Here is an 11809-nt window from a genome sequence, read left to right as displayed (position 1 = left end):
AAAGCTCACATATTGAGATGACAGACATGACTGATATATCTTTTTTTTAGATCGAGGAATTCAAACCAGAACATAATGCCGGCGGCACTTTCACGGAGGAGTCATCCTTCGTCAGCTTATTCCCAAAATACAGAGAAGCATATCTAAAGGAAACATGGCCTATGATAACCAAAGCACTGGAGAAGCATGGCATCGCGTGTACCCTGGATTTAGTTGAAGGAAGCATGACCGTGAAGACTACTCGTAAAACCTTCGACCCAGCTTCAATTTTGAATGCGCGGGATTTGATTAAGCTCCTTGCGCGAAGTGTGCCGGCACCACAAGTATGCGCACGCTGTTCCCCCTTGGATCAAGGAAGCTTTGATTTGCCATCCTTACAACAACTGACGGTTTTCGATTCAAAATATTTAGGCTTTAAAAATCCTCCAAGACGATGTAGCTTGCGATATCATTAAAATCCGCAATCTAGTACGCAACAAAGAGCGGTTTGTAAAACGACGACAACGTATCCTCGGACCCTCCGGTTCCACCCTAAAAGCTCTCGAACTGCTGACAAACACCTACATCCTCGTCCAAGGAAATACAGTGTCCGCCATGGGGCCATACAAAGGCCTTAAGGAAATAAGAAGGGTGGTGGAGGACTGCATGAACAACATTCATCCTATCTACCATATCAAGGAGATGATGATCAAAAAGGAGCTCGCAAAAGATCCTAAACTTGCAAATGAAAGCTGGGATCGCTTTTTGCCTCATTTCAAGAAGCGAACACTAAGCAAGAGGAGGAAGCCGTTCAAGGTCACAGATAAAAGCAAGAAGGTGTACACACCGTTCCCGCCCCCCCAGGAGAAGAGCAAAGTTGATCTGCAGATTGAGAGCGGTGAATACTTCCTGAGTAAGCAGGCACGAGAGCGTGCTAAAAAGGAGGAAATTATAGAGCGCCAAAAGGAGAAGAGAGAAGAGAAGAAGAAGGAACTGGAGAAAGACTTTGTTCCGCCCAAGGAGGTGTATGATGTTGAGAGGAAGAAAAAGAAACGAAAACGCCATGATGGAGAAGTAAGAGAAGGGAAGGGAGATAAATCGTCCGAAAAGAAGCAGAAGAAGTCGAAGAAGATAAAGCAGATTGAGGGAGAGGAATAATCATCTTCTAGTTTTGTTTGCTTGTTTATGTTCAATCATATCTGGCGCAACGGTTGGAACCCCCTCTTCTACTATCATCTCCTTCCGCACATTACTAAATATTGTAAGCATCCTCATGAGCTTCTTGTTTGTTACTTCATTTCCTCTAGTTATCTCTACGAATTATGTAAGGGAAGATACCCATTTAATTTGCCATCTAGATGACATATCTATATTATGCAGATGTCTACTACAGCCTCCCAACTTCGAAATTAAGTGGGGTAACGCTTCGGGACTCCCAGGCTACAGTTCCTCACAATTTCGCCGTGCCCCACTGTATATCACTCCAAGCCAGTGCATCTAGCCTCTGATACCCTCTCGCAGGATTAAGCCAGTACAGCGTATCATGCACGAGTTCCCTTCTTAGATCTTCCTCTTCATCACCTGATCTTTTTTCAGGTGTAGGAACAGTGTTGGGATTCCAGCTTAACTTCTCCATAACTGATTTGATCTGTTTGAAAGTGACACCCGTTACGATGCTGGTCGAATTGGTCATGTTAACGAATTACAGCCTTTGTGCTCCCTCCGTACGGCAATAACGAGAGAACGAGCGACTTACCTATTGGCCATTCGTACAAGACGCGGCAGGGCGTAGTATGGGAGCCCGCTTTTGACAAGAGCAGAGCGGAGGGAGTTGATAAACTCAGTTTCTGACGCTTCAGTGCGTAAGTATAAGGCAATGACAGCTCCTCCAACTTTGCCCTCATAACTATGAATCTCAAAAATTAGCATTAGCTTTTCAACCCACCAAAGCTCAATGAATGAAAGAAAGCCGTCCATGTTCGTACCTATCAAGCTTTACTCCAAACACTGCAGCGTCCATCACATTAGGCATCATGCAGATTTGGCTCCGTACCTCCCCAGTACTCACATTCTGGCCTTGCCACCGAAACCTATCATCAATTCTCTCTTGAAATTTCACCCACCCAGATTCCTCACGCATTACCAGATCACCCATCCGCTGAAACAAGTCTCCTTTTCGGAACACATCTCTCAACAGTTTCTCTTCAGTCGCCGCATCATCATTCAGATAGGTCGTTAGTAGGCTCAAATCCGAGACGCGTCCAATCACCTCTCCTTCTTCACCCGGGTCTGCCTTGATACAAAACCCCGTATTCGGATCCCGAACAGGCATCTGCATCTCCGGATCATATTTGACAACAAAAGTCACATCCTCGAAGTATCGCTTGAGAGGCCCTGCAAAACCTACTTTGCCTTTGCCAGCTGCTGAACGACCATCATTTTCAAATTTAGCTACAGCTTCGGTTGCACGATAAGCTTCGCGTATCTCCCGGACCCCGAAGCGTTCCTTGAATTTATCCCAAACGTCCTCGCGGAGGCCGTTGCCGAAGGCATGTGTGACGGAGTGAGATCGATCGTACGGAGAGGGAGGGGCAGCGAGGAGGAAACGGCAGAGCTCGCCCACATAAAGAATGCGGTTTGCTCTGCACTCTTTGACATCTTCCCAGAAAGTCGTCGCAGAGAACTTTCGAGCTAAGCAGAAAGTCCCTGAGGACCCCAGGGTGTAACATAGGCCCGCTAAGAAGGCGGTGCTGTGGAACAGGGGAAGTGAGGAATATGTCCGCAATGGGTGGTATTTCGAAGGGTCCCTCATATCTCCGGTGAAAGGGGTAGAAGTAGCCCACAATATGTCATTTCGAATTACACAAGCTTTCGGTTCTCCCGTTGTTCCTAAACCTCGAGTTAACAATGCAGATTTGTGCAATCAGCTACCATTGCCTATGTCAGGGGTAAGTCTAACCAGATGTGCATATGAGAACAGCCATATCCGTGAGGCTACGTTTGGCCGGCACGAGATTAACATGGCTAGCATTCTGGAGGTCATTTAAACCAATCAATTCGACTTTAGGTGGAATCGGCGTTTCTGCGGATACAGCAAAAGATGATAAAGCAAGGCATATGTGCGGGAGATCAACTTTGGCATGCTGAGACAGATCAGGAGTAGACAGTATGAATCTTGGGTGGGATAAGTCCAGCGCGCAAACAAATGTGTCGTCTATTGGGATATACTCGAATTAACATTCAAAGATACGTCAAAGAGATACCAACGAAGAAATCTGTGTCAATGAATGTACTTCTGTTTTTTGAATACTCACCTCTATGATTTGTATTGATTAGGTCCACCACCACACCTAACTTCGCGAGGGCGAGAATAGCTACGACCATTTCAGGAGAGTTCGTCATGAACACCCCTACCACATCACCGATCCTGATGCCGCGAGCATGCAGCAGCCCTGCGAATTGGTCGACCTCTGATAAAAAACAACAGCTGTTAGATCACCATGCTTTTCAGTTTGTGCTGATGATGGTTCATTTGGGGTTCCATAGCCGCCTTTTTTCGGTGAGAACGACGCAAGGGGAATACAAACAACTTAGAGAGCTTTAACAGGACTCAAGATGTAACCACAGGTTCGGGAAAGTCAACTTGCCCATTTTCAACTGGCCGTATGACATCGTTTTGCCCTCAAACCAAATGGCCTCGTCTTCATCGCTGTTCCCGGACTGTTGGAGGATCGCATACATCGAGTGTGTTCCTTTAGCACAAGCAATTCTCTGTTGTTTCCGGCGCGCGATGTCTCGTTTGTACCGTATGTCTCTAAGATCACAACCGATGGCGAACCTGGCGTTCAGATAGCTGGCAGCCACAGCGAGGGCAGCAAGGGAGGCAATGGAATGAGGGATAACAGCATCCATCGCTCTATTTACCAATAATTGAATATCGAGTTAACAAATTTACTCCTTTACGCCTGCGAGGCCCGGAATTTGAGCCTTGGGTTCGAATGCATGGAAAAAAATTTCCTTCCTTTGTTCAAAAGAAAAAAGAAAGAAGAAGAAAGTAATATATCATTCATGTTGGAAAGCATGCGTTTCGGTGCAAGGTTATTAAGTATGAAGTGTCTCAAGTATTAACCAAGCGAGAGAAACCGAAAGGAGATGCAAACCAGAGAAACCCTCCTGTGGTAGTTCGCTTCCTTGCGAGAGCGTGTCATCGTTGATGGCACAGGATGCGGGTTGACGACGTAGATATGAGTATATCCATGGGTAATGAAAGCAAGACCATCGCAACGCTTGCAGGTCGCGCGGGGCTGCCAGCATCACTACTATGCGCGACTGTAACGAGCTTCCATGGACACGGAAAGTTTCAGACGCAATCCCAAGTTTATTTTGAGCCACCTTGACGTGAGTGGGCTCTTTCTGGTTTCTAGCGAGAGAGCCCCACCGGCAACGGCGTCTCGCGAACAAATAACAAATTGGCGGGGTCCACTGAACCACCCTGCCTCTGGAGCTTTGCATATCCAGCATCTGCTGTTCGGTCCTGGCCTGAAGTGTTGTTGAGGATATCCACAGGTCAAAGCCGAGGTGCTGGTGCGAAAAGCCATGTCCGCCAAAGTGGGGTGGATGGGTAACAAAGTAACTATTGTGTATAATGATCAGAAAGATTGTGATTTCTCCCGTTTGTTTAAAACTGGTATATGATGATATTCATCAATTGACCATTGCCTGCTTTGTTTCGAACAACTTCTACAATGGCGTCTGCAGAGCAGAGGCTCTCTTCGGTTCAAGGCCATCTCCAAGCTGGAGATTCGCGGGCAAGGAAGACGCTTTTGGCAAAGAATCCCGATGACATTGCAAGACCACCGTTAGGATAGTTGACATTTCTCTCTCCCACATCGTTCGGACGCTGACAGGATATGAAATGCGTAGGTTATCACTCTTGCTATTCGGACCCCTCTCACCAAAGCTCGCAAGGGAGCTCTCAAGGATACACACCCTGATGACCTTCTGATTGCCCTGCTAACTGTAAGCTGAGTAAATAAGTTCCTTGATCGACATGAAGCAAAAGTGAGATTAAAAAATGGAGAAATCTAGCTTACCATATCTCTTCTCAGGCTGTTCGTGAGAGATCTAACCTCGACCCATCCCTTGTTGAAGATGTTTGTGTCGGAAATGTGTCTGCTCCTTCTGCCCCATACGCTTCCCGCTCCGCCGTCCTGGTCGCTGGGTATCCCGTAATTACCTCTGTGTCAGTCGCAAAACCGCTTCTGTTCCTCCGGGTTGCTCGCCATCCAGCAGATCGCCAACCAAATTCAAGCTGGAGCAATCGATATCGGCATCGGCGTTGGCGCAGAGAGCATGAGCACAGCACCGGGAAATGACGCCGCAGCCGTCTCAGAAGCCGTGCTCAATCACCCCATTGCTGGGTCATACGTCTGAGAACGTCGCAGGCCAATTCAACATCAGCAGAGAGAAGATGGACGATTTCGCTGCGCGCTCGCACCAACGAGCTGAATTGGCGCAGAAGAGCGGGTGGGTGGTCGACGAGATCGCGCCCATCAGAGTCAAGGTGAAGGATCCCAAGACAGGCCAGGTCAGGGAAGTTGTCGCGGATAGGGATGATGGTATCCGTTACGGAACCACTGCCGAAAGCCTGGCTAAAGTCCGCCCGGCCTTCTCGCAGTGGAAGCCCGGCCGTACGACTGGTGGCAATGCATCGCAAATCACCGGCGGCGCTGCGGCAGTGTTGATGATGAAGCGATCTCGTGCGCTGGAGCTGGAGCAACCCATCATTATCAAATTCTGCGGTGCAACGGTTGCCTGTCTGGAGCCGCGGATCATGGGCATTGGCCCGACACTCGCGATCCCGAAGATGATGAAGAAGCTCAACCTGTAGAAGGAGGATGTAGATGTCTTTGAGATCAATGAGGCTTTCGCCTCGATGGTATGTCAAAATACCCTGGACAAGTTTTACCGGCTATGGACCTCGCCACAAACATATATATTCTTTATTATTTTATTGCATTTTATTCTAACCACTCTACATAGGGAGTCTACTGTGTCCATAAACTCGGTCTTGATATTGAAAAAGTAAACCCTCGCGGTGGTGCGATGTGCGTATAATCCCGTCCTATCCTGCGCACTATTAGACTCTAGCTAAAGATTCATTTGTTAAAATCATCAGTGCCATCGGTCATCCCCTAGGCTGTACTGGCGCTCGTCAAGTAGTGACAGACCTCTCAGAGCTTCGGAGACAGAATAAGCGCCTCGCGGTGACGTCTATGTGTGTTGGAACTGTAAGTGTGCTTGGGCCCCTTCTTCGCCCGTGGACGATTTCCACCCTGGAACTGCCATGAAACGTAAGGAATGGCTGTAACCATGTATTTCATTTCATTTAGGGCATGGGGATGGCTGATGCCTTCGTCTCAGAGCATTGAAAAGGAGTGTGGTAGGCTGTATATATGGCTGGTTGTTTCCTTGTCCGTTAGGATTTACTTGAAGTGTGCGGCATTTTACTTACGTCCTGTATATACATATGAGGAGTACATACATGTCAAGATAAATTCCATTTCAGAGAGTGATTTTATAATACAGAGTTCGAAGTTGAGCCTGGAGTTGAGCCTGACAACAAAACGAAACTGTATACCACATTGTTTAGATTGCATTCGTTAGAGTAATGAAATGTACAGTACATATAGGAAAGCAACAAGAGCCGTGGAGGTTCCTGCAGCCCTAATGCCAAAAGGGGCCAACTTCAAGATACCTATTCTTTTCACTTTTCGCCACTGTTCCTTCACCATTTGCGATCGTTTCGGCAAGTTCGTCCAATTGGGACATTGGCCGTAATTGATCTTTCTCTCAATATCTTTGTTTCAAACATTCCACCGACCTTGGTCGCTAATGTCAGCTACGATCCTAAGATGTGTGAGCCTACAAACCCCGGGCCCATTGCTTTTGTGTATGGGCTTCATGGAGTGCATGGTTACCTCGTCCTAGCAACATATCCGATTGCAATCATTTATGCCACAAACAATATGCCTGATTGACACAGGTAGCACCGCATCCTAAAGGAGACTAAGACTAATCAAGTCGGTGGTTCCATGCATACCAATTATCCACAGATTCGGCGTGTCGATTCCCCGCGACAGAGTTCCAGAATTCAGTGAACCAGTTGGATTAGAGAGCGGGCTTCATATAGACAGGTTGCCCATTGCCAAACTGGAGCAATACTATCCTTAAATATATCGTAGTATGGCTTGATCGAAGCGTCAAGCATGAAAAATGATGAATGGGAAAATATAGGTTCCCAGCGGTTCTGGGTCTGAATCAATCTTCTTTGCAGATCGTGCTCAAAGAATGGGCCAGTTTGAGCAAAACTACGCTTTCAGTAGCAGCGAAATAGTTCAAGCTATTATACACACGCGCAGGCAGTTAATTATCAGTTTCCATCAAGGGAGAGTAGCTAAATCGAGAGTATGTAGCTATGACCTACCTGTCCATCAATATCCTCAGGTGTCGATTGAAATGATCTTCATATCTTTTTAAAGTATCCTCAAGTTTGCCTAGGCGCGTGGCATCATACGCCTTAGTGGCATCGGAACCGGGGATGCTCGGTTTGGAGCTGGGTCCTGACAGATCTGGATCCGCGGAGACAAGACTGCGTGAGAGCGACGACGCTGTCCAGGAAGCGAACATAGTACAGCAGATCATGAGTTTGGAATGGATCTAGACAGATCGTTCATTTAAGTAACCTGATCATAATTGTAATGAAAAGCAGGACGGGGGTGAAGAAGAAATGTTTACCTTGAGCAGTTTCCCCTGAGTTAACATGCACTCTTTCAAACAAGTGTCTAAGAAATCAACGTGGTCTTGCATTAATTCATCAACAGTCCGATTGACCTGCTTTGTCCCATTTATCATAACCTCGGTCCCATCAGCATCATCGCCATTCACCCTGTCCATGAGATTCTGCCAGTTGGGTTCAATTACTTCGGCTGTGCAGAAGTAAAGCAACTGCTGCACGAATATGAGCATTCTAGCGCGTAATGTCCAGGCCCTTCGCTTCCATAGCTCGAGTTTTCGGTCCGATGATCTATGTCGCCAGCTTTGCATTTTCATATGATCTTGCCAGGAGGCTCCGAGTAATGTTTCTAGATGGCGAAGGGAGAGGATGTACCTGAAAATGAGCTGATAACGGAGGACGGTTTTGCGGCTAATAACAAGTGAGAGAGGGAATGGCACCATGTAGTCGAGTTCTAGGGCATCAAACCCGATAATATCTTTTTCTTCCTCTGTAACTTGTGGAGCAGGGGTTTGATATTTTTCAAGCCCGCCATCTGGGTTATCCTGATCAATACCAGATACACTTACCACGCGCATGAGCCATTTAGTTAATCCTATGTAATTCATGCGAACCTTCACATCTTCCTTAAATGGATCTTGGGCAGCAATGCTACCAGGTTGCCGAAGAACGAGGTCAAGCAAAGACTGCAACTTGCCTTCATTGACATTCTTTGCCGGTTTACGGAGCTCCGATGCCCCTAACTCCAAAAAGTAAGAGAAGAAATCAGAACGGTCAAGGAAGAAGTAATGCTTCAAAGAGCGGAATCGGGTCGTCAAAGAATTTTTCGTTAGGAGAAGGTTGAGTAAAGAGGCATTTGCATATGCGTACGCCGAATTTACGTTATCAAGAAATCGTGGATCGTCAAAAGTCAAAGGAACATCTCGAATCTCTTTACTGATATCAACCCCCCCACATTCGCGAACAACATTGAGATACTTGCCAGCAAGCAAAACCTTATCCCTGACTGTGTCCAGCTGGGGGGGAACTTCGCTGTCACGGATGGTATATCGCTTCTCCCAATATTCATCGGTATAATCCTCCTCGAGTTTGTCACGCTTGATGCCTTTCTGCTCTTTGACGAGGAATTCCGCGTGAGGATCGTTGATGGCTCCCTGGTGCAGCCACTCGTTTAGCATGGTCATATATGGACGGCTAGCCTCGCGCAACAGAGTCTGAAGCAATGTTCCCGTCGTTGGGTCGCCAGAGAAAGTCGCAAGTCGCTGAGTTAATACTCCTAAAACATTACCGCCTTTGCAGAGCTTTTTGCTGGACATGCTCCCGGGAGCTAGTTCACCCCCTCCCTCAATTGTCAAGGATATTTTCCACATCATCAAAATCATCAACTGACTCGTCAGATTCCTGGACCAGAAGTGAATTTTTCTTCAGTAGCTCTTGTCCAAGTGCATAGAGCTGAGCCATACTCTGGCTGGTCGGCATGACGTGGAGGTGGAGAACATGTAATGTAAAATTACGATTATTGAGAAGTTGGTTTTCTAACTGGGCGATTAGAATAAGATAGTCCTTTAGCAACTTGCGTATTGCAGCGCAAAGGGCATGGTTGACGGCACCAAATTCCGCTCTGCTTTGAACTTCTACAAAGGCCTCCATGGCGCTGTAGTGGGTTGCCATTTTCAGCATGGAAAGAGTAAGATCCTTCAAGCTAGGTTCAAGGCCTGGTTCTATTTGAAAAGATGGTCCAATTAAGCGATCTGTTTCCTCAGACGGATTATAAGAGTTGACAAAGTGGATATATTCGCCCTCGTATCCCATGAAAACAAATAGTAGGTCCTCAAGAATTGAGGTCTCCTGCGCCTCCATATTTAGTTCCCGGAGCGGTGGTGGGCGTAGTGCCTGCGGAACCAGCGACGAGAGGGGAGGCACAGATACACGGCATGCAAGGGGAGCGGTCGAATGCGGAACTAAATTTGCTTGCGGCTCCCAAGGCGCTGTATCATAGAGACCAAAAAAGGTCATCAGTCTCAATCACATAACAAGACAATTAGTTCACATAGATATTAACTGACCCTCTGGCTGTTCTTTTCTATTTCCTTCTCCCTTCATCCTTGACCTAACAACGGGGTTTGGAACCTCATTTTTACTGGGCTTCTTCGCTTTTGGTTTCTCCCAATCGCTCTTTGGCGCTGATGCTGAACTTGGAGGCTGTTTCTTGGACCTGACTTGGACCCTTTCTCTCGTTGTAACCTGCGTTCTCTCCATGCGCACTTCGCTTGAATTATATTCTCTGCTCGTCCGACTCGCCCCTACCCCTGGCGTACCTTCTCGCGAAGTAGGCATTTTTCCATCCGCCGGCGTGGATTGCCCATATCGCGTAGATTTCCCATTAACGCGAGCAGAAGAAACGCGTGACCGAGACCCATTTGTATGGCTAGCTGATCGTTCATGGAAAGACGTCGAAGGCTTTATGGTTGAGGGAGAAGATGAAGTCATAATTATCGCCTGTCATTGGAGCTACCAATCCTACCGATAGATAAATGAAATGCCGTCTTGTTGTCTCCCCGCTGGTGAGCAGTTTGATATTGGGGAACCCTTTGGAAGTTGACATGTCCCTTTTGGGGCTAGCGTGGGATTGTCCAGGCACTTACGGCTTTGCGTAGCCATTAGCTAAGCCAAAATCGGAGCTCTGTTTGAACAACCAAACGCACCGCAACCGGGATAGACAGGCCCTACAGCTATACAGACACTCTCTTGCTGATACATTGAATTCTGTCTCTTATCTGCTGGTTGCATTCTCTTGTATTTCCTCCCGTTCGAATAACATCTGCTCACTATGTTCATTGCACGGTCTGAGTATGGTAAGCTCTAAGACGCCCTACCGCTTTTATGCTACTGCTCTTCATTTGACTAACACATGACAGACCGTGGTATCAAGTAAGGCTGCCTGATGGATTTCGTTTGAAATTGCTCATGAGAAACGCGATTCTTACTTATATACCTTTATCTACAGTACCTTCTCCCCGGAAGGACGTCTATTCCAAGTCGAATACTCGCTCGAAGCTATAAAGTTGGGATCAACAGCAATCGGAGTACGTTTCGAGTTCTTGGATTTCATTTATATTCGCCGGCTTCACCCTATCTGACATAACCCCGTCCCCTCTCTTAACGGAAAATACACAGGTCGCAACCTCAGAAGGTGTCGTCCTTGGTGTCGAAAAGCGGGTAACATCAACACTCCTCGAGACATCATCTGTGGAGAAGATTGTCGAGATAGACCGGCATATTGGATGCGCAATGTCCGGTTTGCAGGCCGATGCCCGGTCAATGGTTGAACATGCTCGTGTCGAGAGTCAAAATCACGCCTTTAACTATTCAGAACCGTTGAAGGTTGAAAGTTGCACGCAGGCTATATGCGACCTGGCGCTCAGATTCGGCGAGGGTGCTGATGGTGAGGAGAGCGTGATGAGTAGACCGTTTGGTGTTGCGCTGCTGATTGCGGGTTATGATGAGAGTGGGCCACAACTGTACGGCAATTAATTGACTTTTAAGAAGCGATATGTGTACTAACATAACATTTTTGTATGTAGATATCATGCTGAACCATCCGGGACTTTCTATCGATACGATGCCAAAGCCATCGGCTCTGGAAGTGAAGGCGCGCAAGCGGAACTTCAAACTGAATATCACAGTTCCCTTACCTTAGCAGAAGCTGAGACCCTTGTTCTAAAGACATTGAAGCAGGTGATGGAGGAGAAGCTGGATGCTAAAAATGTACAGTTAGCTAGTGTGACTAAGGATATGGGATTCCGAATTTACGGGGAAGAAGAAATGGGACGTGTTGTGTCGACTTTGGGAGGAAATTAACATGAAATTCTATGATGTTTGGCGATTACAACGACAGGTTGCCCTCGATGTTCGAAAATTACAAGACCTCTATTGGTTCCCAGTTAGGCTACCTGAACTAGAGCCGATCAGAAGAGAAACGTAACTTATAGCATAATGGCAGATAATTAGAATTCTATCTGGTCTTATATACAC

The 11809-nt window shown here is 47.0% G+C and overlaps 5 protein-coding genes across 5 annotated transcripts in view; 3 read left to right on the top strand and 2 right to left on the bottom strand.

Annotated features, from left to right (window-relative positions):
• The window catches only part of HCAG_07125 (90S preribosome/SSU processome component KRR1), a gene marked incomplete at both ends in the record, with an annotated part of 1587 nt that extends 450 nt beyond the window's left edge, over positions 1-1137 (top strand). The window contains 2 exons of the mRNA XM_001537653.1: positions 51-323; positions 412-1137. Coding sequence (XP_001537703.1) covers positions 51-323; positions 412-1137 — 999 coding nt within the window. The remainder of the gene's footprint in view (positions 1-50; positions 324-411) is intronic.
• Positions 1138-1429: 292 nt separating this feature from the next.
• On the bottom strand, positions 1430-3891 carry HCAG_07124 (conserved hypothetical protein; the record flags this gene model as incomplete). Its single annotated transcript, XM_001537652.1, has 7 exons — positions 1430-1655; positions 1736-1885; positions 1965-2868; positions 2939-3193; positions 3294-3449; positions 3668-3699; positions 3818-3891. The coding sequence occupies 7 exons, from the start codon at positions 3889-3891 to the stop codon at positions 1430-1432; spliced, it is 1797 nt and encodes a 598-aa protein (XP_001537702.1).
• A 998-nt stretch (positions 3892-4889) lies between these two features.
• On the top strand, positions 4890-5869 carry HCAG_07123 (hypothetical protein; the record flags this gene model as incomplete). Its single annotated transcript, XM_001537651.1, has 4 exons — positions 4890-4898; positions 4948-4998; positions 5088-5207; positions 5363-5869. 4 exons carry the CDS (start codon positions 4890-4892, stop codon positions 5867-5869), a joined length of 687 nt encoding a protein of 228 aa, XP_001537701.1.
• A 1430-nt stretch (positions 5870-7299) lies between these two features.
• HCAG_07122 (conserved hypothetical protein) lies at positions 7300-10111 on the bottom strand (the record flags this gene model as incomplete). Its single annotated transcript, XM_001537650.1, has 6 exons — positions 7300-7381; positions 7466-7698; positions 7777-8319; positions 8389-9101; positions 9238-9762; positions 9841-10111. 6 exons carry the CDS (start codon positions 10109-10111, stop codon positions 7300-7302), a joined length of 2367 nt encoding a protein of 788 aa, XP_001537700.1.
• Positions 10112-10604: 493 nt separating this feature from the next.
• On the top strand, positions 10605-11635 carry HCAG_07121 (proteasome component PUP2; the record flags this gene model as incomplete). Its single annotated transcript, XM_001537649.1, has 5 exons — positions 10605-10629; positions 10693-10705; positions 10782-10860; positions 10952-11295; positions 11359-11635. 5 exons carry the CDS (start codon positions 10605-10607, stop codon positions 11633-11635), a joined length of 738 nt encoding a protein of 245 aa, XP_001537699.1.
• Between the last annotated feature and the right edge of the window lie 174 nt (positions 11636-11809).

The sequence above is a fragment of the Histoplasma capsulatum genome, genomic scaffold (assembly GCF_000149585.1).
Source record: "Histoplasma capsulatum NAm1 scaffold_8 genomic scaffold, whole genome shotgun sequence".
Lineage (NCBI taxonomy): Eukaryota > Fungi > Ascomycota > Eurotiomycetes > Onygenales > Ajellomycetaceae > Histoplasma > Histoplasma mississippiense.
The sequence above is the reverse complement of the archived record's forward strand: the minus strand, read 5'-3'. Positions and strand labels throughout refer to the sequence as shown.